The sequence below is a fragment of the Vidua chalybeata genome, chromosome 8 (genome assembly GCF_026979565.1).
Source record: "Vidua chalybeata isolate OUT-0048 chromosome 8, bVidCha1 merged haplotype, whole genome shotgun sequence".
Taxonomy (NCBI): Eukaryota; Metazoa; Chordata; class Aves; order Passeriformes; family Viduidae; genus Vidua; species Vidua chalybeata.
Genome location: NC_071537.1, coordinates 26,832,191 through 26,855,492, shown reverse-complemented (window position 1 = coordinate 26,855,492; position 23,302 = coordinate 26,832,191). Strand labels below are relative to the sequence as shown.

Here is a 23,302-nt window from a genome sequence, read left to right as displayed (position 1 = left end):
GGTAACCATGATTGCTGGATTAGCAATGCTGGAAAGGATATCCCAGCCACTCCTTGGAGTCTGTGGTCATGAACAATGTTGTCCAGCTCCCTTCTGGGGCTGTCAGCAGTGTCTGCCCCCAGGGGCCATGGCAGCACTGGGGTTTCCTGCCCGTAGGACAAATTGACTTCATGTTCCTTTCACATCTGAAGTTTATTTCCCACCAATCACACAGGTGGACCCTTCACTCAAAACCCCGCCAGGTGTGGCAAATAAGGGCCTTTATCCAAAACCTGCTGCACCTGGGCTGGGGCTGCCTGGCTGTAGGTTGGGGAGCCTTTAAAGGAGCTGTGAGAGGCTTCCCGGGGGAACTGCTGGCTGCAGACATGGTGGGCGAGTAGGCGTGCAAAGCGGCAGGGCGCTGGGAGGAAGGTGAATGTTGGTGCTGTGGTTGAGCCTGGGGGATGAGGGGCCCGTGCCGAAGGTTCTGGGCTTTGTATCTGCTCGACGTGTCTGCCCGTGCCGGCTGGTCGCTGAGATCCGGCAGTGTTTGTGTTTATGCCTCGGCAGCTCCAATCCCCGCGTTCGGCTCTGCCCCGGCATTGCCGGCCCTGGGCGCCGGCTCGGCCTGGGCCGGGGCCGGGCCGCCCACAGGACGAGCCCTGCCGGGCCGGCAGAGCCAGGCCGGCTCTCGGCAGCCCCGCGCAGGAACGAGCCGAGCTCCTCGGGACGTGGCCCTGTGCTGGGGAGGGTGAGGGGCCCAGCAGAGCAGAAGTAGCGGCTGTGGTGCAGGGGCTCCATGGCAGGAGCCGTGGAGTCTGGGAATGCAGTTACCGAGATGTGTTGCTGCGATGGCAGATACCGTGACACCGAGTGCAACCTAACGTCAGTCTAAATGCATGCGTGATCAAAGGCCTGGTGCCTGCAGGGAACTGCACCTCCTCGTTGGTTTTTCATGGCTTTGGTCTATATGAAGTGAGAGAAAACGGGTCCTTTTTGTATTTGAAAAGTGGAGTGTATTTTAATGCTGTGTGTTTTCACTCTGTGAGGCAAACGTCACCTTTACCTGTGTGTAGGCCGTGTTGTGTTGGCATGTGCTCTCTCCCATGTTACAATTCAGTACGTACCTGCAGTGCGTCAGTGTAATGTGATAAGGGTTGGTTCTGTAATTTTATTTCTGTTGTGTTAGACAAGACTGGTGCTGTGTGCTGTACCGGTCCATGCTCATGGAAGTTGCTTATCAGCCCATGTGGCATTCAAAAAAAAGCTGTACTTGTGGTAAAAAAGCTGTACTTGTGGTAAAAAAGCTGTACTTGTGGTACTGGAGTGCGTGAGAGTGGGAACCGCTCTTCACTTTGGAATTAGGATAGGATGAGGAGAGGTATTTCTGGTGATAATGTAAAAGCACTTTGGCAAATACACAAACCTGTTGCTGACTCTGAGTCTTGCTGTCTTCACAAATCTCTCTGCTGTCAGTAACTGGAGCAGCAGCAGAACAGGACTAGGAAATTGCAATTTCCTGTGAACAAGGCTGGCTGTGGGTAGTTGAGGATGTCACAGGGAACAATGTGTACGTTTCACTGCTTGGCTGCTGTGCAAAGAATTTTCACTGGTCAGATGCTGGTCTGAGTTATCTGAAATATTTCTGGGTTTGTTTTCTTTTTTCCTGCATTGAAGGTCTGTTTTGAACTTTGTCAACAACTGTTGACTTGATGTCAGTTTCAAACCAATATTGTTACTTTCCTTCTGGGTGGTAGGTTTTTTTAGCATATTCTGGTAGAATTTGCTTTCAGATATGGTGAATAATCCTTTCCCTGCTGTCAGAAGAAAAAATGAGGAAGGGAACCCCCTCTGTCCTCAGCAACTCTATATCCTATTTAATTGATATAAAGTAGGACTTTGTGGTGTGTAAAAAAAAAAAATGTAGTGGTGGGAAGAAAACAGAGCTTTTGCTGTAATGCTGAAAAGGGGCATTGCAGAGGAACTGTTGTTCATGAAGTGCTATGCCTGGCATCAAGAGACCTATTTCTAGAGCCTACTGTGATGGCAGCTGTAGGATACAAAACAGTTTGATAAATAAACCCTTGTTCTGAGGTAGATTATGCATTTTCACCCTGTTTTCAGCAATAATTATTTGATCAGCAGAGTGAAACCCTCCGTCCTGTGTGAAAAGGCACAACAGTAGTTCTGCTGGAAAGCTGGTGATCCCAGAAAAAAGTAAGTTTAGTGTTGTGGGGTGAGGTCAGCTCCTGTGTGGCTGGACAACATAAAGGTGGCCTGTGAGAGGAGCCAGGGTTCTGTGGGGGCCACATGCTCAGCAGTCTGCATCCTGCACATCCCATCACGTTGGCTACGTTTGGGGGGATGAGGCTGGGCAGCTCAGCTTTTTGGCAGCTGGAGTGAGCCCACCTGAACCCCACCAGCTGCTGCTGCTGTCTGAGACTTTGGAGGCTGGGCTGGGTCCTGCAAAGTGTTTGCTGTGGGGACAGTAGGGAAGGACACAAACCTACTTTCCTGAGCCAGACCTTGGAAATAAGAGGTTAAAATATTAATTATGACACATCACAAAATTATGAGTCTTCTCTAACACAATAACTATTTCATCAGACGCTCATAGAAAGCAGGGTTAGTGCCTCCCATTTCTTTTTATAACCATGAATTTTAAGTCCCACTGGGAATCAAAAGAATGTGGGCAACAATCATCTGAAACTGGATACTTTTCTATGTAAGGTTTTGAAATGACAGAGTTGATTTAAGCAATTCTTCAGTGGAGTGTTTTGCAATGCAATGTTTTTCTGCCTGGTTCACGACGGGCTGTGCCAGCCTGCATTATCCCCCTGCGGCACCGGAGCCTTTGGTCAGGACAGCTGTGGCATGCACACTGTTTACCAACTCCCCGATATGGAAAAACAAAGCTTTCATTCCTGGGCTATGGAAAACTTCTGCCGATGAATCCACGCCCTCTCTCCGGGGAGGAAATCATAACAAACATTAATGTCTCTTCACCCTTTTATGCCTGGTATATTAATCACCCAACAAGGGCTCATGACTTTTCCCGGTTCCAGTTTGCATTTGCCCTCTAACTACTGGGAGGAGTCCTGCTTTGTCTATAAAAAGCTGCACTTTGCCAAACAGTGTAACAGAACCGAACTTAGGGATTCACTCGCCCGTCTCATCCGGGGAGAGAGGACTGAGCACAGCCATGTTCGGGATTGGGAAGAAGCTCGCTGGAGAAGCTGTGCAACAAGCTGAAAGTGCTGCACAAGTTGCAGGTAAATACAAATTACTCCTTTCCCTGCTCTTGTGCCTTGGGTGTTAAAGTATTTGCTTTGTTCCCGCCCCTGCTGCTGGGAGCAAATCTGCCCCTGGGGCATGAACTCTATAGATGCTGCCCTCAAGGATGAGGTCAGCACATCCTGTAATCTCCAAGCCCTCTAACACTATAGTAAGTGAAGGTCTGATATTAACTACTGGGTTTCCAACAACTTTTCCTATTCTGGCTCGTAGTGTGTGGGTGCCTAGATGATGCATTGATGACCGGACAGCAGAAAGCTGGGAGTGGAGGCAAGGCTGCTTATTTAGGGCTTTGCTTCCTAATATGACCAGCCATGACAAATATGAGTTCTGTAGCAGCGCAGTGTACCAGCTCTGAGGGCTCTGATCTGCTTGGTGCTGCCCAGAGAAGTGCAGTTAAGTGCCCTGATGTCAGTGCTCCAGCACCGCAGTCACACACCCCACCAAGAGCACAAGTGCAACTGCAGGGGCTCAGGGCATGAGCCAAGTTCACTCCTGCAGAGAGTTTTGCTGAACTGGCCCTGAAGTTAAATAACCATTGTTAGTGGAGCTTTAACATGGACACCTGCACTGCTGAGATTCCTGAAGTGTTTGTGCTTAGTATGTGAGCACTGGAAACTGTTTCATATTTCTTTACAGGACATTTAGGTAAACTCTTGAAACCAGTTATTTTGCTATGACTTCAAATGCTGTAGAAATATTACTTGTGGGCTATGTGCCCAATGAAGCAAGTGAGAAGCCTGCTACATATTTACCATGACTTGGTTCATTTTGCTAGGAAGATGATGGATGAATAATCCCACAGCCACCTTCTTTTCCAAAGAATTTGGATTTATTCTTAATTCAGCTACTTTTATGCTGAAGAATAAAAAGAAAAGGAAAACACCAGGATGTGGGCAACTGGAAGGGAGCCATCAATTTTTCAAATGAAGATTTCTTTCTGATTTTGCCATAGAGTTGTCCTAGAAATGCATATTTTGTGACAGCTTTTTGATGTTCCTAACTTCTTTAACATGGGGGGAAACATCTACTGTTTCCTATGCTGCAAGACAATATGGATGTTTTAGAAGGGACATTTGTCATCTTCAGAGGAGCTGAGTACTAATCTCAATCAGCTGATGGATGGAACTGAGTATTTAGGAGTCAACAAACTCCTCTAATAGCAAAGTTTATAAATAGTAGCTGCAGTCCTTCCCCCTCTGTCCTAAGCACTTGAAGCTGAACCAGCTCTTTGGATATCATCTGTCTGAAGCCCTTTGCCTGAACCCTGCCTATATCTTCCCAGCAAGTCCTGCACTGCTGCATGGCTCTTCCAGCTGGAGATGGATTCTGGAACAACAGAGGGGGGTCCCAGGCACTGGGCCTGACTTTGGCCACATCTGTGCAATCTGCACATACCTTGATGTCAGGCAGTAAATACACAGCACATGATGCTGAACTCATCACACCACTGTTAGTACTGCACTGACTGGAAGGATTCTGGAGGTACCATCTGAACCCCCATTTAAATGAAAATAAAGGGGGATTAATGCCAGATTTCAAGTAAAAAAAGACTGTCTATCTGGTAGTTTTGCAACTATTCATTACCTTGTTTCTGAACTACTTCTGTTGTGCCTGCACGTGCCCCAAAGGCAGTCCCATGAGCCATTGCCAAGTACAGAGTGGCACAACTGAGCTTTGCAAGTATCTAAAGTTAGCACCTATTCCATGGGTCCTGAAGGGAGTTACAAATTTGGCTGTGACCCAAGAGTGTTATGGGAAGCATTTTTCTTAGCTGCACCTTATGAGCAGTGAACATCATTCACATTAGGAAACTGCAGCAAAAGATGGCATGTAATGATAATTAGCATGTCTTTTAAGCAGTAGAAAATGTCCTATAAGCTCCAGGTGAAATAGGTCACTGGTTTTACAAGACACTTAATAAAACCACTGTTGAAGAGACATTCAGTGCCAGCCTGGAGACCTTTGAAGTTTTAGACACTCCCAGTCCCCTTAAATGTCTTTCCTCACCTCAGCATTTCTCCCTACTTCTACTTCCATGAAGAATGTCTTGCTCAGTCAGCCACCCTCTCAGTAGCTGTTGTGCAGAAGACATCTATGATGTTTTTTAAAAAGTAGTAATTGGAGCCAGGGGTAATAAAATAAATACAGGTCCAATGCAAGGCCATTTGCCCCAGACTTCTGACCCTTGTAAGCAAGACTTCCCTGATCACAGCTTTTGGAAGCTGATCATCCAAATATTTACCACTGTTTTCTAGGCTGCAGGCCTTTAAGACAATACCTTCTCTTGCTCTTCATTTTTCAGTATGTCTTTTTAATTGAACTTTTCCATGCCTTAAAAAATACTCTAGTCTCTTACAGAATACATTTTCTTTAGGTACAAGAGAAAGTCTTAGATTAATAATTTTTGATGCACTGCTCATACAGCATGCCAGTTCAGAAAGTGAGCACCAGTTTATGCAGTCGGTAAAAGAATCTTTACCAATCAAACTGCTTTCAGCAGATCCAGACTAAGTAAAAGTAAGATTTCATTGCACCTAATTCTTTACTAGGGTTTGTTTCTTGACAGTCTAGGTCACCCACATTAACATCTGTAATCTTCATCTATACCAAGATACATGGATAGTGTGGGGAACTGCAGCTAGAGTCTTAATAGCACCTCTACCACTAAATCAGGATGCCCATCCTTATGGAATAATTATTCATCTTCTAGCCCTGAAACATTTAGAGAAACCTTTGAAAATGTGACTGTTGAAATTAGGGGAAGGGTAAAGGCTGCTTAATTGACATTTTTTTCTGTTAACTGCAGTTGACACTGTGAACCAGACTGTGCAGCAAGCAGCAGAACAGGCTAAGGCTGCTGGTCAGAAAGGTATGGTAATGTTTGTGTTTATTTCAAAATGTCACGACCCAGATGGGGTCCTCAACCCTGCCTTGCTCCTTGTCCCACACCTGGTGGGAAAGGGGTAGCTATTGCAATGATGCTACAGTTACCTTTGTTTTTTCTCTTTTAAAAGCACTTGATGAAGTCTACAAAGTTGCTGAAACTGGTGAAAAAGCTGTAAAAAATGTAGCAAACCAAGCAACTTCGTGGGGCAAAAGCTTTGGACAATAAAGATCAAAATGTATCACCACTGAAATTTTTGTAAACAAGTTTCTACTACATATACTCTTAAATAAAGACAATACTTAGACTCTGCCTGGCTTGCATGTATTCCTTTGGTTACATGTATAAAAACACATTTACAATCACTGGTCTAGAAAGGCTGGATTACTGCACAGAGCAGGCAGCTAGAGCTGTGCCAAGCTACTAATGCAATGATGTTTTTTGGTTTGTTGGTTTTTTTTTTTGTTTTTTTTTGTGGGGTAAGGGCAGGCTTAAAGTGGGCAGCATGTAAAGTCAAGCACTTGAGAGCTGGTGTCCCATTTGTCATTAAGTCCTGATTGTGTGTGTGGCTACAAAGTCTCACAAGCTGAGCACCCAACAGCCCTCTCCAGACAAGGTAAGAACTGCTGTGCCTCTCTGACTGTGTTTGTTCCGATCTCATTGGTAAAAATCACAGTTAGCTGCAGTGTTGAGGAAGGCTCAAGCATGTTTGAGGTGTATGTGACCACAGTACAGCAGCACTGTGGTGCTCAGAGCCAATGCCTGCAGCAGGAGGTTGCTCTGCTGCCAGCAGAGCACTTGGCTGCAGTACCTGCTTAAGTGCTGAGCTGGGTCACTGGGGCCACTGCAGCAGCTCTGCACAGCACAGGCACAGCGGGCAATGCAGCCACGCTGTGCCACAGAGGAGGCACTGACCGTGTCTGCAGGGCTCCTGTTACACCCACACAGGGACAGCAGCTGAAAGAATCAGAACCAGGTAATTCTGAGTAATACATCAACAATCAGAAAAAAACCTCAAAAGCCAAGAATACTCTGTTGTGCACATGAACTTAGAATGAGATCTTAGACTCTGATACTACAGACTTCTCGATTAGAATAATTTAGAGGTTACTTACCCGGCATCTTGAAATCACAGCAAGAATTTTCATTGTTTTGAAGTTCTTCCTGATGGTGATAGTTGACACCAATGAAAAAGAGGTGTAGTACTGAGTTCTTTGCTGGGATAAAAAAATGATTGTTCTGCTTGCTCTTCTGTATAATGGAAACATTTTGCATTTAGTAGTTTGCAGATGGCAAGTGATCCTGAACACTGTGGTTGTCATCCTTATGGGATTCACTTGCAGCCTTAGAGTACTTGCTGAGCTGCTATTCAATACAAACTATGTACCTGAGCAGAATTAAGTGCAGAAGGAGAGCTTACAAACACCCAGTAAGGATATGCTTTGCTCTATGTAGTAGGTGTGGTCCAGAGCAGTTGCAAATCTGTGTTCTGATCTAACTTCAGGTCCTGACTGGCTCCCTCCCAAACAGTGCAGCAAGTTTCTTAGTAAATGTCTAGTGGCATATAAGTGAATACAAGCAGTGATAAGGTTATTATCTGGCAGATAAGACTTGTGTGTGTGTGCACATTGTATGTAAGGAGGGTCCAACACCTAACTGCAGTTGGTTTTAGTAAAAATACCCCAGTATTTATAACATCCATCCCAGAGAGTGATTGCTTTCTTCAACTGTTTTTTGGGCTGGGAAAAGGCTAGAGCTGCTTTGTACCCAAGCCTCTGAAATCACATTAACTCATAAAAACTGTACAGAATTTTGCTACTTTCTTCTGTCTGTTGTTGTTGCTGGGTGTTGAGAAGTACGTGCACAAAATGTGATAAGGAACATGCGACTTTTTTTTTTTTTTTTTTCTTAACTGTGTTAACATTAGGAGTGAGGCCAACAATGCTCAGAACTGGTGTGAGATTATTTCAGAGCAGGCTATCGCAAGAAGTCTGGGATCACTGATAAGGATTTGGTTCTTGTGTTTAGCTACAAAGGGCAAATCAGCTGATGTGCTGTCAAGTCAGCCACCAAGCATTTGTATCCTCAAGAATCTCAACTCTTGGATTTGAAAGTACCTGAAGTTGTTGTAGCACTCGCCCTTGAATATGCTTAGATTCCCGTCTCCATCACTTTGTTTAACAAGAGGCCAGTAACTACTACAATCAAGCTGCTGAGTAGCGATCCAGTGAACCCTAAGGGCTCATCTCTGGGTTTAGTAAAATCATGCCAGGTGTTAGATCTGCTTTTTTCCCAAGATATCCCTGGAAAAGAAGTGGTAATGTGTGTGTACACAAGAAGAGTACTAGGGAATACAGGTAATGTATCAGGGAATACAGGCATGGTGCAGGGTTTTGATTTTTTTCCCATCCAAGTTGGTAGGAGGTAGAAGATATCCCAGTTAGCTATCTATGCCAGCTTTCTGTATGCTCCAGCACTGAAAGGGTCCCATTTTTCAAGTTTGTCCAGCCAAACTAGGGCTGCTTTACTAGCTATAGAGGAAATTAAGCAGGGGAGGGAGAAAAACAGTAGGAATTTTGCTTTAAATGAATTTGCTGCCAGATAATGCAACACTACTTTTAAGATTATTTCTAATTTTTGTAATACAACTGTTTATTTGTGAGCTTTAAGCCTCCAAGTTTTGGTTACGATTTGTCAGAGCTGAACTATGAAAATCATAATTTTGTTTTACTTTATAATGGTTTATATAAAAATGGCACTGAAGAATATGATCCAGGATACAGATCTTGTGTTTAGAGATCCATACCTTGATCACAATAATTCTCAAGCTCTAAGGGTTCATGTTTTTTTTTAAACAATATCAGTGTATATATATATATATATATATATATATATGCTGCACTTATTTTATCTGTAGTACTTCTACAACCCTAGATGGCAGCATATATGACATAGTAAACCACCAATTAAATGCCTCACACAGGTTTATTGCTTCATGCTGACTACTAAATAGTTTTTCACACAAATTTTAAAGGATAAGATAAAAAGACCTGAAATTATTTACTGAATATATGCATCTTCAAAATCTTACTGAGAGGCAAGTTCAAGAGACAAAGACCTGTACTAGTGAGCCCCTTAAGATAATTCAGGGACAGAATCGTAGTAGTGGTCAGGTAATGAATTGATATGTGTGCTGTGAAGAGATGCAGATTGTACCTACAGAAACCTATTCCATGAAATAGAAAACAGTAATACACCAGCATAGTTGGTTTGGAAAGGTCAACTTTTTTTTAATAACTGCTCTCTCTCCAGGTTATGTCATGCAGTTACAAAGTAGTTAGGAAAAAAGCATGAGTTTCTGGGAGGGACTAATTGTCTTTTTTAAAAAAACATTCATATTCATTACATAAATAACATCTGGCACTTCAAGGGGACTCCAAGGGACAAAAGCCTTAAACTTCAAAAACTGTGCTTGATCCAATATTTTGTTGAGGTCCATTTTGTTGTACTTTATGTTCAAAACTTTCAAGACCTCCTGATGACAAGGAAAAAAAAAAAGGCTGTGTGTGTTAAGACAGTGAATTAAGTTTATAGCAGCATTCTAACTCCTCTGTGGTTTGGCCAATGATTTCTGGGTTCAGTTTCACTCTAGTTGTTCACTGAGGCAGTATCTAATTTCCAGAAAGCCTCTGAAAGGAAAAGACTGAAAAAGAATTCCAAAAAACCTAAGTATGATTGCTTACCAAATTCAGAATATCCCTTTCATAAAAAAAAAGGAAACAACCTATAGTCAGAATAGTTATGTAGATACTTGATTAAAAACATAACTAGAGTTGCTCAATAGTCTCAGCTATAAAAATATTAGTCTGTCAGCGCTACAAACGTCATGATGATAGTCAAACTGGCTTGAACAAGCGAGGAAAGGCAGTCCTGTAACAGTAGCACAGTTAAAGAAAAAATATTGCCTTAAGAGAATCAGGCCTGAAGCTTTACCACAAATAAAAACTAGACTCCTATCAAAGTTAATCCCTGCTGGAGGCCCATTCTTCCTTTGACAATGCCACAGCATTGATCATACAAGGCCTTACTGAAAGTGCTGAAGCCAAAATTATGTCATTAAACAAAAGTGCATGAAGTAATAATGAGCTAAGTGCTCATATAGTACAGTATCTGATCTGAAGTCTGAGAAGTGGCTCAGGTGGCAAGACCACTCTTTCATACATAAAATGTACCATTTTGTTTTGTAGGTGAAACACCCAGAATGGCCCCCACAAGTGCAGATGAACTGTTATCTTCAGATACATACTTGTATACAATTTCCTAATCCATGGATTTTTTATTGTAAAAAAGACTAGTTTGGAACTGAAACTAATTGAGAATAGAATCCACTATAATGTCAGAAGAAAAGAAAATTTTGTGGTTACATGTAAACTTGTGATAAGCTTTCTCAAGAAGAGGGTACATTAACAGCGGGGGTGGGATACAACAAGGAGCGGTCGTGGCCTGTTTATGTAAAGGTCAAACCAGCCTCATTGTACACTTTGAAGACTTTCTCAATTGCATTGACATAGGCAGCTGTTCTCAGGTCCAGACCCAGGTTGTATGTCATGGCAGTACGCATGATTTGCTGAAACAGAAAAGGTTACATGTAGTTCCTGCAGGTTTCTCCATAGGAGCTCAACAATTTTGCTTGTAGGATCCAAGTAAGGAGTAAAAAGTAAGGAGCTGCTAGATTGGTATCAGAGCTCTGATTCTTTGTGGATCAATTCTGAAATTTCTTGATTCCCTTTACAACTGAGAACTGAAAGGGAAGGATATCTTTCCCAGGTCACTATATTACCCCTTTTCAAGTCTTACACTGATAGGGAGAGATGAGATGTTTCAAGTAGCCTTTGTCCCACTAATTAAACATACAGCATAAAGGAATTAATCTGAAACTGCTAATGGTGAAGTAAAGCACTCTTATGTACCTGTCCCAGATTAGCCAGGTACAAGAGGACAACTAAAGTTTCTACTTACTGCAGCTTCTATGAGAATAATCTCTAATGTTTATTATACCCAGTTAAAGTTGGCCATGATGGCACAGAGCAGAAACTCTTCATACTCTAAGTGACTTTCATTAATCACTCCTTATTTATCTACTCCTTTATTTATCTACTCCTTTAATTGCAAAGGAATTTATCTACTATTTAGTAGATAAATATCTACTTATCTACTCCTTTATTTATCTACTCCTTTAATTGCAAAGGAATTCTGCACAACCTATTCAAAAACTGTCCCAAAGTCATGTGAGTTTTCCTGCATGTAAGTATCTAGAATTATGCAATATTTACCCGGGCAGAACGTTCCATCGTGTAAGCCAACCCAGAATGCACAATGTCTTTCTCAGATGCACCCTGCAACAACAGAGAATAAAATCAAGGTTTAATCCAAGACACAAAAAGGTCCTCATTGTGTGCTGGGGACAATGACCTGTTGGATTCTCTTAATTACTGAAGCTTGCTCACTCCTTCTCTTCTAATGATGGGTGAAGAATCTAAATAGCCTTTACTGTGTTATGTGAAGTGCTAGCTGTGGTCAATTCAATTCTAAAACCTCAGCTGTAAGCACTGAAGACTTTTATGGGCCTAACTTCTAGAGCATGATGCTACCATTATCTATTGATGTAGTAATTACTGTTTTCAGCCTTCAGACCACACAGTAAATATTAAACAAAAAAGTTTCCAAGAGTCAACAACCTATTGTAATTGTTTTGAAGACAGACAGGTTTTAGGAAGGGCATAGATCCCAAATTAATATACTCCACTTTACATTAGCCCTTAGCAATTCCACAGCTTTATTCCCATTAAAATTTAAATATATAGAACAATAAGCAGTTGAAAAATCAGGATGACTCATTACAGGTTTAATGTTCCATCATCCTGATTGCTGTAATTTACTAATAATTTGACATCTGGGTCCACAAAATACTTGCTTTCCCTCAAATACCAATTTGGCTTGGAAGCAGAAAGTAGTAGGCCAGTTTCTATGGCTTGTGTTTAAGAGATCCAGCATATGCTTTAAGCCATAGAACCCATCACACAGGCTACTCATATAGCCTAACATGTATAACATGCACCATTCTGGATCAGGCTAAAGTCTATTGCTATCTGTCTGTAGTCCAAGTTTATATGCACTTCTCCTGATTTCTTCCTGAGGAAGTATGGTTTAATGTTTTCCCAACTTGCTGGACTTTTTTCTCCTCCTCATTTGTCCCACCTCTTTCTGAACTAAAGATCAAACCAACCAATGCTTTTGGTTTCCATGTATCCCTTGGCAGAGTATTGCACACCTGAACTGTCTGCTCTGCTAGGAACCACCCCCTTATTCTTCATTCTACATCTCACTGTGCTGGTTTTGTTGGAACACATCTCACTCTCTTCCACCACTCCCTGCAGTGAACAACCTGTCCTTACCCACCTCTTTCCATGTCTCTCATTCTACAGATCACTGTCTCCACCTCAGGCCTCGTTCAGGCTAGTAGGACCTAGGTTAGTTCACTGTTCCATGCCAGAGAAGCTCCTGTACTTTTATCTATCCTTGTGTTTGAAGATGCAGAGACCTAACCTGCACACAGTATTCAGAAGGCAGCACACTCTGAATTCATATAGTGGCATCATTAGTTTAATCTTACCCCTTCAGAACAATTTCTAATGCTGGATTTGCTTATTGATTCCTGTGGATTTCTAGGCTTGTATTTTGTCATCACCTCCAAAATTTCTTTTTAAATACAAACGGATGAGCTCACAACCCATCACTTCATGTGGAAATTTCCTCACCATGTATTGCTACACAATAGATAGCAATGAATTTTACCTGACATTTCTTTGCCTGTTGATTCACTCTTAAAGAACAAGCTATAGTTTTTTCACTCAGTTTTTATTCTGGATTTACAGAAACATCAAACTGTCTGTAGTGAGATATCTTGTTCAAAGTTTTTTTGGAAAACCAGGCAAACTATATCAACAAGAGCTCCAAAATACAAAAAGCATCTGTATTAAAACTGTAGCTTTTTTACTATATTGGAGGTATTTTGCATGGACTGAAGTAAAAGAAAACAAAAATAGCTTATTTCCAATATTCTGAAGCATTTCAGATCATTTGCTCACTTTGTTTGGCCATCAGGCTAATCATATACTAATGCTTTGCTTGGGGGAAAGTGCTCCATGATAGTTAAAACAGTAAAATTTAAATTTCAGTTATAATATCAGAGTACACCTCCCCTAACAGTAAAAAAGCCAGCAGCAACTACTTACCGATATCCTGTCTTGAAATTCTGCTGTAGGCACAACTGGAATAGTTCCCCCATGTTTCCCAAATTTTCTTTCCAAGCTTTCCTGGACAGACACTAGGGAAAAAAAAAAAAAGTAGATGCAAGGTAACTGACAAATGTGAAATTTTAGGATTTTTTTTCCCTTAGGATATGAGCAGTGCCTTGGTATTTTCATTGATATTTATTTCATCTTAGTTCTTGAAATTCTGAAATTCCTAAACGACATCACAGCGTTTGAGACAACACAATCTCAAAGTTAAGAAAGGGATTTAAATGAGAATTGCCATCACTCTCCACTACTTTAGAAACACCTTACAATGTATGATTTATGAGAAATGGTTATATTAAAAACGATACAGGTGTATGTTTTGTCAAGTCCAGTGTCTCAAGATTCTCATGTTTTCTGCAGAGTTCTGTTTAAAATAGAGCAACATCCTCCAGTTCTTCTCCACTGAGCTTCCTCTCATCACGTAATTGTTAATGTTTCCCAGAAAGTGGAGCTGTGAGCCATAAGCAGGTTTTCCCAGTGCCTGTCTCTATTATATTATTGGCCTTTATAGAAAGCCTTTTTGTTGTATGTGCAGAACAATGGCACCTGCTTGAATTTCGTTTGAATGTTTCCTAAATACCAAGTGTACAGCTGAAAGACATTTATTAAGAAGTAATAAATATTTCACTTAAGTGAAATTTTACAAAACTGAGGAAAGAATTTAAAGATAACCAGAAAAGTATGTATTTAACTTAAGTCATTAGAGTTGCAGGTCAGTTAACCTATGAAACCTTTTCTATTTTTTAGTAAGCAGCAATTACAGACTTCTGGGGAAATTGTGGTGAATTTGAAAGAGTTCTGTTTCCATTTCTCCCACTTTTGGTGTTTGCTAGTCCAGTCTATTAGTTAAACAGTGTGTGGAAGCAGAAGTGAGCACTTACTGAGCAAGTGGTAGTTTGAATCTCTTTCATATTTGAATGTCAGACGGCCATAACTGACGTGGTTCAAGTTTTTTAGCCATTCAAAGTAGGATACTGTTACACCACCAGCATTCAGGTAAAGATCCTGCACAGAAAGAATCAATATTTTGAACTGTGACCATGTGACATAGACAGTGCTATCATGTTCTGCAAAAGTAAGCAGTATTATGTCCACGGCACTACTATAAACTGCAGTACAGAAGACAATCCAGTTCTTACTCTTAAACGACAACACCCTTTCCTTCAGTTTAGGAATTACTTCTACTGATTTAAAACAGGACTTGACTTTAGAACACATCAAGTTCAGGTGTGCTTGACAGACTACTTGCTTCTATTTTAGCACAAGTGTTTAAGAAAATTAGAGCATTCTTAGGCCATCTCAGTGAGTAAAGACTGAAGGTCAGCTACTCTATCTAGCAAGGTCAGTTGATCAGGACACCCTTTCTCTGTGAAAAAAATTGTCATTCCAGGTGGATAGGTCTTATTCTTTCAAGCTATCACTACACATACTCTATACACTCTGCAGTACACAGTTCTTCCAGAGCATCACCCAGACACACCATGTCTACAAACTGGCCAGAATATTTATTCTTCCTTCTTCCTGTGTTTAGTGCACTTTTTGATTGAGCAAATGTCAGCTAACAATAATTTTCTTTAGTCATTTACAGTTGTAGTGAGGTCTTTAATAAATATTATAATTCCTCAGCAGCATTGACACCCATTTCCTAGACATCAGTTATTAAAAAAAACACTCTTAGAGAATGAATAGCTATTAATAAAAACCTTCAATAACTAGGGTCTTGTACTCTTCACAAAAATGTTCCTTTGAAATGAAAATCAAAGGTCATGATAGATCCTTACAGGGATAACCATGATATTCCGCTCCAAGAAGATTTTGTCAGCTTCAGGAGTTGTAGGCCCATTGGCACCTTCAGCAATAATCTGAAAGAAACCACAGCACAGAGTAACTCAGAGGTATAGATTTGGGGTTTTTTATGCTGAATATTGAATATTAGTATTTAAACAGACCATCTCTGGTTTTCATTTCCATTTGAACTTTTTGACTTACTTTTGCTTTAACCTTGTGTGCATTGGCCTTTGTCAACTGCTTCTCGCTGGCAGCAGGGATGAGAATGTCACAGTCTGTTTCCAGAATGCTGCCCTCAAGTGGCTTTGCTTTAGGGAAGCCCATGATTGTCCCGTGTTGCTGTGTGAAGAAAACAAACCACAGTGCTTTTAGTGTGTTGTGCACTCATACCGGTTTCTTCCCTTCTGACTTTCACAGTGAGAAAAAGGAGAAGCAACAGTACTAGAGACAGCACATAATATAATTCCTATCCTTACTGAGACGTAAAAAGCAAGCTACAAAGCTTCAGGAACAAAGTTCCCAAGACTGAAGCATAACTGCTTTTTGCATAAACCACTGATAAACATTTGGGTTCTGGAATATATATTAAAAAAAAAGATCCCTCTGAGCTCTTAAAATAGTTTTCAAACAACCAAAATGACTGACTACTCTGCTACACCCAGGATAAGTTGCATCACAGGTTCAAATGGTTTTTAAAATCCAGTACTACAATGATAGCCTTTGTTTAGTGATTGAATCTACATTCTTTTGAGAAAGAGGGTGATAAAGAAATTCAAATGTTCCCTATATACAAGAAGACACATAAAATGAGCCCCTGAGAAGCTTTAAGTAGAAAATTGTATTTAGTGCCTGTGAACTGTTCCCTCAAGTCTGCTTCACTTGGAAGCTGAAATAAAAAGACCACATCCAGTTTTCATTATAAACTACACATTCAAGTCACACTGCCAGGCAGGCTTTCATTCTTTCAGAAACATCCAGTAGGTAAGAAACAGCAAAAGTACACTTTGTACATCTTAAATGACCATGTGCTTGTGATTCTCAGTCAGGAATCCCTCAGGAACCTGCTTGTTCTGGTTCCTTAAGACATCCTTTCTAGTTTAGGCATAAGAAAGGCAATATAATAATAATTCCAATTCCAAAAACAAAGTAATTAGCCCACACACATACACATTTTTTTTTGAGAGTCAGGTCAAAGGGTAAAAAAGGTACCACCTGCCTCTGCATTCTTGTTGGGGATAAGAAGGAAAGTCAGAAGAATCAATATTTCTAAGCCATTTTGTAAGGACTATTTGCAGCATGCTTTAAATATCCCAGTTTACAGTCATCAGTCGTTCTTTGTACTTGCAAAGCTGACAAAAATGAAACTCTTTCTGCTTAGCTAAGTTTCATACCAATTTGAAATCTTCTAGTTCCTTTGGGTCAATCCCATCAGGATTCCAGATGGAACCATTAAACTCTCCGACAGCGACGCATTTTGCACCAAAACGATGCAAGTATCTCATCGAATGCAAGCCCACATTACCAAATCCCTGAAGGTGGAAAGAGAAAGGGAAAAGTAGTTAATCCTCCAGTTAAAACCATGCTTACTGCTAGGGCTAATACAGTTTTAAATAGTTCTTCATCTATTGGCATATCTTGGCATTAGATGATGTGCATAGGCAAGATGGAAGAAATTTACATACATTCTATTCTTATCTGAATATCACTGCAGAAATTATGCACTACAGCCAGTTATCACAGTTGTGATAAGTGCTTTATACTGGAAATATAGAAAGGAAGGAGTAATGCTACTATGAAAGTGTCAAAACTATGATGTTTATCAACCTGAGAACATTTTGTGTATCCACTTTATGACTGGCACCCTCTTAAAGGGATAATGGACTTTTGTATGACTACTGACTTAATTCCAGGCCATTAAGTTCCTTTACTTCCAGAATGCTGATGTTCTGGAAGTAAAAGAACACACATACCAGATAAAAAGTCATATGATCATTGTTGAAAGTTTGTCTGTGCTGAAAAAAAAAGCTGAATAATAAATTCCTGTATAACACAGCTTCAATTATATTTGGGATTTTTGCTTATGTATTAGAAGCAAACTTTGATAGAAGAGTCTATCATGCTTTAGGTCTCTTTGAAATGCTCTAGGTTCATTTTCCTATGAGAATTTTCTGCTTTTCTTATGGCCATGTTTTCAGTCTACATTTTGCTTAAGGGCCTGTTGGTTAGTCCTCTGCCAGGCAGGAAAATGCCACTGTGCAGGGAGAGGAGTGTGCTGCTGGGCCTGTGCAGGGCAGAGATGTTTGTTGCAGACCAAGGTTAACTAGAGGACAACTTGGAGGTTACAATTACTCTGCTGTTTCTTTTCTAACAAGCACTTTCGAAAGCAACAAAACAAATCAGTTCCTCAAACGCTCCATTTAACATAGAGTTTAAAGTTGAACAAGTTTCCTCTCTTTGAAATTTTAGGAACGATAATGCATACTACTGACTATCACTTTCAAAATTCAACTACATAAATCTCCAAGTCTTAGGAACCCCAAAAATGTACATTCAACCCTACAAATTTAGGATAAGGTCTTAGTTTCTATTTTTCCAATTGATTATTCTGTAATGCAACCCTCAATTCCTCCTCTTCTTAAATTTTTTATTGTAAAACATTGCAACAAATTTTATGTAGGTAAAACCAGTGTCACACCTCATTGAAAAGTGTGCTTAAAGACCTTGTGTAATAGTATTTCATTGTGGTGTATGTAGCTTACAAGATCATAAAGACTATAGAGATTTGGCTTTGTGCCTGTAGAGTGCAATTGAAAGTTCAGTTTATAAAAACCAGTCCAAAATAAAGGACACCTATGTTGCTTGAAAAATGTTTCTAAAGTTTGAGAGTAAAACTTAACTTGGAAGTTTTAAAGCTCTCAGTTTTTAAGGGCTACACCCTGTTCTAAGAACAGCTGTACTGGAAGTCTATGTACTACTTCTTTTCCTACTGTCTAAGGAAAAAAGTTACCTGAACAGCAAATGTTTTATCTCCAAATCCTGGAGTCATTCCTAATAAGCTCATATATGAGGCTTCATTGATGAAATTTTCAATTCCATGGAAGACACCACGGCCAGTTGCAGATATACGTCCATGGATCCCACCCTGGCTGATGGGTTTACCAGTTACACATGCATGTGCATTAATATCCTGTAAAACAGCAAAGGACTTGTGAGACATGGAATTAATCAAAAAACAGCTGGAACAAGAAGTTCAGTACACTTTTGACATAAGGGAAAACAGAAATTTTAAGAGTTAGAACATGATATAGCTTAAATGAATTTAGTTTTTAAGGATGATTTCCTTCCTCACTTTGTGTGAACACCTCAGAATATTCTGTCAGGAAAGTTGTGTAATGCAATAGTGGATATGGTCTGTGATTTTTTGTTACCTCTAAGTGTGTGTGTGTTAACTTCAGTCTGTGTATCATGGTGACATCCCCAAGCAGACAAATCAAAAAGCTTTCAGGAATGTTTCTCAAAGTCAGCTCCTATTTACAGCCACAATTTCTTTACATCACTACTTTTCATGTCTTAATTTTTTAAGGGCCCAGACATGTCCTTGAACTGGCTTTTTATCATCTTCAAACAGTGTTTAGTGTTCCTTTATAACAATTCAGTTATTTTACAATTACAAAACGAAGCATGAGGTCTGTAGTCAGAATACAGAGATGCTCCCAGAGGAAATCTGCAGTTTGAAGGTCATATGGGAAAAGTTGTGTATTTACTACTTTTATTCAGAAAAGCAGCCTTTACAATCAAGCCTCTATTCTTAATTTGGAGGCAATAAAATTAAGTTGCCAGATAGTCAGCCAAGATAAAATAGCTATTTAAAACCATAGCTGATTTTCCAATTGGAATTAATAACATGAAAGAAATTCTTCCAAACCAGACATTGGAACTCCCTCTTCTGTCACCAGTGGTTCCCATGCTCCCACACCCTGGGAGCACAGTCACACGGTGGCTTGGCTTCCAGCACAAGTGAAAAAGTAGGGATGAAAGAGACTCCACTGAAATGAGTGTGCCAGCAGCGGATGGGTTTCCATTCCAGCAGCCACACATTCACTGGGAGGCTCCCTCTGCTCCATCCCTTGTGCCAAAGGCATTTGCATGCCTGTGGTGCAGGATGCTTGGTGAGAGGAAGGAAAGGAGCAGACAAAAGTAAATGGAGGAAGAATGGCTTGAGGAGACTAGAGCCATAATGAAGACTAAAACTATTTACTGTTTGCAAATGATAGTGAGTTAACATATAAGCCTCTTTAAGAACAATAAAAGTGATGCTGGCCTTGCCACAAAATTCCTGATTCAGCCTCCCAAAACACAGCTCGCTGCTCTCCATAAGCTGTATGCTCCCTCTTGTGGCATGTCAACTGTAACAAACATTGGCAGGGGTGTTCTCTTGGAACGATTTGGCCTGATGTTTTGATGGACTTTCATGTTTTTATTCTGTTATATGGTCTTAAACTATGCTTTGGGCTTTGTGCATTCATAAAAGAGGGAATATATTTTATAAATACATGAAGAAATACAGCTTCCCACCATATATAAGAATGTATTTATCAAAGTCCTTTCCTGTGTACCAAAAGTCAGTTGATTGTGTCAGGAAGCACAGAAGGGCAGGAAGGATTAATTTAGTAAAAAACTTCAGCCATATATAACTCAGTGATCCAGAAACTTCAGATGGATTTTCTGGAACAGTTAACATGGTAGTTATTAACAACTTGCATGGTTTGGCAACAAAACAGAGCATGAAGTGAGGGCAGATCCAGGTCTTCTTAAAGTCACATATAAAAGCCACAGCTGATGTCAAAGTCCTAAAATCTTTGGTTTCAAGTCAATAGGCAAAAACTTTCAACACGTCTTGGGTGAAAACCCGTGAGCATGGCTTTTACTGAGAACCTTGAAAAATGGCTTATAGGTAGCATCAAAGACTTCTACATCAGCACTGGTAGCTATGAACTTAGTTGGTGATGTTCAGGCACTAATCTTTGCTCCTTTCTTTACCCCTTTCCCCCCTGCAATGATGTTCTCCTTGTCTCTCCAGCTTCCTTGCTCTGTATGGTAGGTTTTGAGCAACTTCCCTTATCTGCTTATATCTGTTATTTGATTTATCCTTCCCACTTGAAACTCCCTGAACACAGCTGTGTGCAGTGTGCAAGCACAGAGCCATCAGGTCTGTATCTGAGACAAATCCCTCTCACCAGAGTTATCTTTCCACTCCACTGAATGTAGTCCCTTGCACAGCTTCCATCTGCGTTTGGAATTATGGCTTGTTTCACTTTTGTTCGTTGCTCATTTTCTGCTCTTAGTTCCCTTCCCTTCTTCCCCCATGGCCACTTTTATCTTTTTAGTATTCCTTAGTTTTGCTCTTGGTGTCCCAGCCAGATAGTTAACTGAAACGTCTTCCTGTAGAAACTGATTTTGATGGATTATTCCCCTTTTTATAGCCTTGTCAGAATTCTCACTTTTCTTCTCCATTACCTAGTCATTTTCCACAATAGCTCTGGAGTTCCACTGTGGCCACCATTCTCTCGAGTACAAATAAGCAACCCAACAAAATTAAGGAAACTAACATTCTCCCCCACCCCTTATCTCAATTTTTAAATTAACTTTGCAGAAAAGTGTTCCTGAATCCTCTCAGGTTTTTTATTTTTCAATAGAATACTGCCATACAGAGGGAGTCTAAAAAGAAGCTGTTGTAGCATAATTCCAGTTTTAATCCTCAGTAGTTATTTTCTTTTCTGTTGTCATTGAATCATAAGAATGTGTAGGACTACAAAATAAGGTTAGCTTATAAAATGGTAAAAATAAGAAAATCATTCATTTGAAAACTTCTCTATCAGGGTTTAGTTTAATTTTTAAAAAATGAGCTTTTGTATAAAACTGTATGAGAACTCTTCAATACAGCAAATCTTAAAGCAGGTCACTTGCTGTGATCCTTCTTGTCAATCTCAATAACAGTGCTGTTGTATCACAGTGAAATACATATTCTAGTGCAATGAGTTAAATGTTAAAACTCAATGCTTTGAGGCAGTAGTTTTGCTCTAAGTTGGAATTTTAAGTTCTGACTGAGGGAACTAGTTGCCACCCTGCATGCTGAAGTCCTTCTGAAGCCATAACTTTTGCATTTTATCAGATATCAAGTTTTAATTAAAATATTTACCTATGTGAAACACAAAAAGCAAATAATGTTTTACAGTGATATCCCTAACAGAGAGCTTTGTGCAAAAGTGACTTAACTAATCAGCATGCCACAGCTGATTCCTCAAGCATTCCTTTTTTTCTTCTGTAAGATACCTCAGACTGTATTTCAGACTTAGAATAACCTGTGCCACTCCACCTCCTACTGTCCAAGGCCTCGGACAGGTCTTGTGCCAGGAGATGCCTGAGGACAGCCAGGCACGTGGTGGGTGGCACTCATGCCCGAGGCACACGCCCTGCAGTACTTAGGGGAGCTGCTGGAAGGGACTGCACTAAGTACAAGGAAAGAGGAGCTGGGATAGGCAAACATCCAATAGAATAGTATATTAACATACTAATGCTACTGACAAATAAGTTGTCCAAAATACACTTTTCCATGAACAGACCTGTTTGGTTAACAGGTACAAATAACCATACTGACACAAGGACAAAGGCCAAATCAAGGGTTAGCATTAAAAAGTAATTTTTAAAAACTTTAATTTTTTTTTTTTATTGCCTCCTAGGTTATAAATTATGTCAGTGTCCTTTTGCTTTACACTTTGAAGAATTTGCTGAAGTCCACAATGAAACTTGTTACTTATAGGAGATTGCAGCGAGTCTTAAAACTTTTAGTTTTAAAACTTTTAGTTTGAATTTATACCAATAGTGTGCATGTAATTTGCATCATCTCTTGAATGAATGAAACCATCAGTATGTATTTAATAAAACTTGTAAATTCAGTTATCAGTTAACAACTTTATATTAGTAATTACAGTACCAAAGAAAAACAGAGGAAAATTATAGAAATGGAAACCAATTTTAGACTATATACCTTTAAAAACAGTGTATTTTCTTTTGTTGAACAGTTGCAATCAGTATTGTATCAGAGAAGCTTCTTTTAAGGCTAGTGTAAGAATATTATCCTTAAAGCTATATTTCCTTTGCTGTACCCTAAAATCCTCACACCACTGATATTGTCACAGTTTGCAAGAATATTTTTAGATCCAATAAGTAAACAAATTGATTAGGCAGCTTTTCTGCTCAAAAGCCTCTGCTCAAGACTTACATAGTGTCCTATTGTACTGGCATAGGTGTCAGCAATCCAGGACATCTCCCTCTCCCCTGTGCTCATATCAGGAGCAGGCACATCCACACCAGGTCCTGTTGGCAACAGTGAAAACAGCTCTTAAGGATCAAAGACAAATAGTTATTGTCAATCATTATTCCCTTGGGAACTGTGCAGGCCTTGGCAGAGAAGAATTGTTTTCCTGTTTAATCCTCAGTTTATTATGCAAGCAACATATTTTTCTGGATTCAGTGCAGTTTTAGATGCTGTATCACACCTTTCTACAATATTATCAAAACCCCCAACCTTTACATAAACCATTTGATAAAAGGTGAAGGCCACTTCGTCAAGAAGAAGAGCAAGATAGTGCATCAGTTGTGGTTTGGTTTATTTTGCAGGGAGAGTGCTATCTGGGTATGATTATATTGGATTCTTCTGCATAAGAATTTCCTTTCTGTTCCTGTGTGAGTTTAAATATTGAAGGTAGGCTGTACCTAGTCATTGCACTGTAGCACATGCATTTGATTTTACTGCTTACTTCAAGAAAGGTTTAATTTCTCTTTCTTGATGAAATAAACCTTTAAAAGAAGTCTCACACATCTGTTAAAAATAACCTCTGTTTTTTGTAGATAGCTAAAAATAGTATTTTCCCAGACTATTTAAGATCATAGAATCTTGCTAATATTATATTATATAGGATATTATATGCAA

General features: G+C 40.1%; 1 protein-coding gene across 1 annotated transcript in view; it reads right to left on the bottom strand.

The window, feature by feature from the left end:
- Positions 1-9,425: 9,425 nt before the first annotated feature.
- Positions 9,426-23,302, bottom strand: part of GLUD1 (glutamate dehydrogenase 1) — a 28,946-nt gene continuing 15,069 nt past the window's right edge. The window contains exons 5-13 of the mRNA XM_053949401.1: positions 22,592-22,686; positions 18,317-18,496; positions 16,701-16,838; positions 15,511-15,648; positions 15,303-15,383; positions 14,403-14,526; positions 13,456-13,547; positions 11,494-11,556; positions 9,426-10,787 (exon numbers count right to left, since the gene is read on the bottom strand). Of these exons, the coding sequence (XP_053805376.1) occupies positions 10,668-10,787; positions 11,494-11,556; positions 13,456-13,547; positions 14,403-14,526; positions 15,303-15,383; positions 15,511-15,648; positions 16,701-16,838; positions 18,317-18,496; positions 22,592-22,686 (1,031 nt within the window). The 3' untranslated portion in view covers positions 9,426-10,667. The remainder of the gene's footprint in view (positions 10,788-11,493; positions 11,557-13,455; positions 13,548-14,402; positions 14,527-15,302; positions 15,384-15,510; positions 15,649-16,700; positions 16,839-18,316; positions 18,497-22,591; positions 22,687-23,302) is intronic.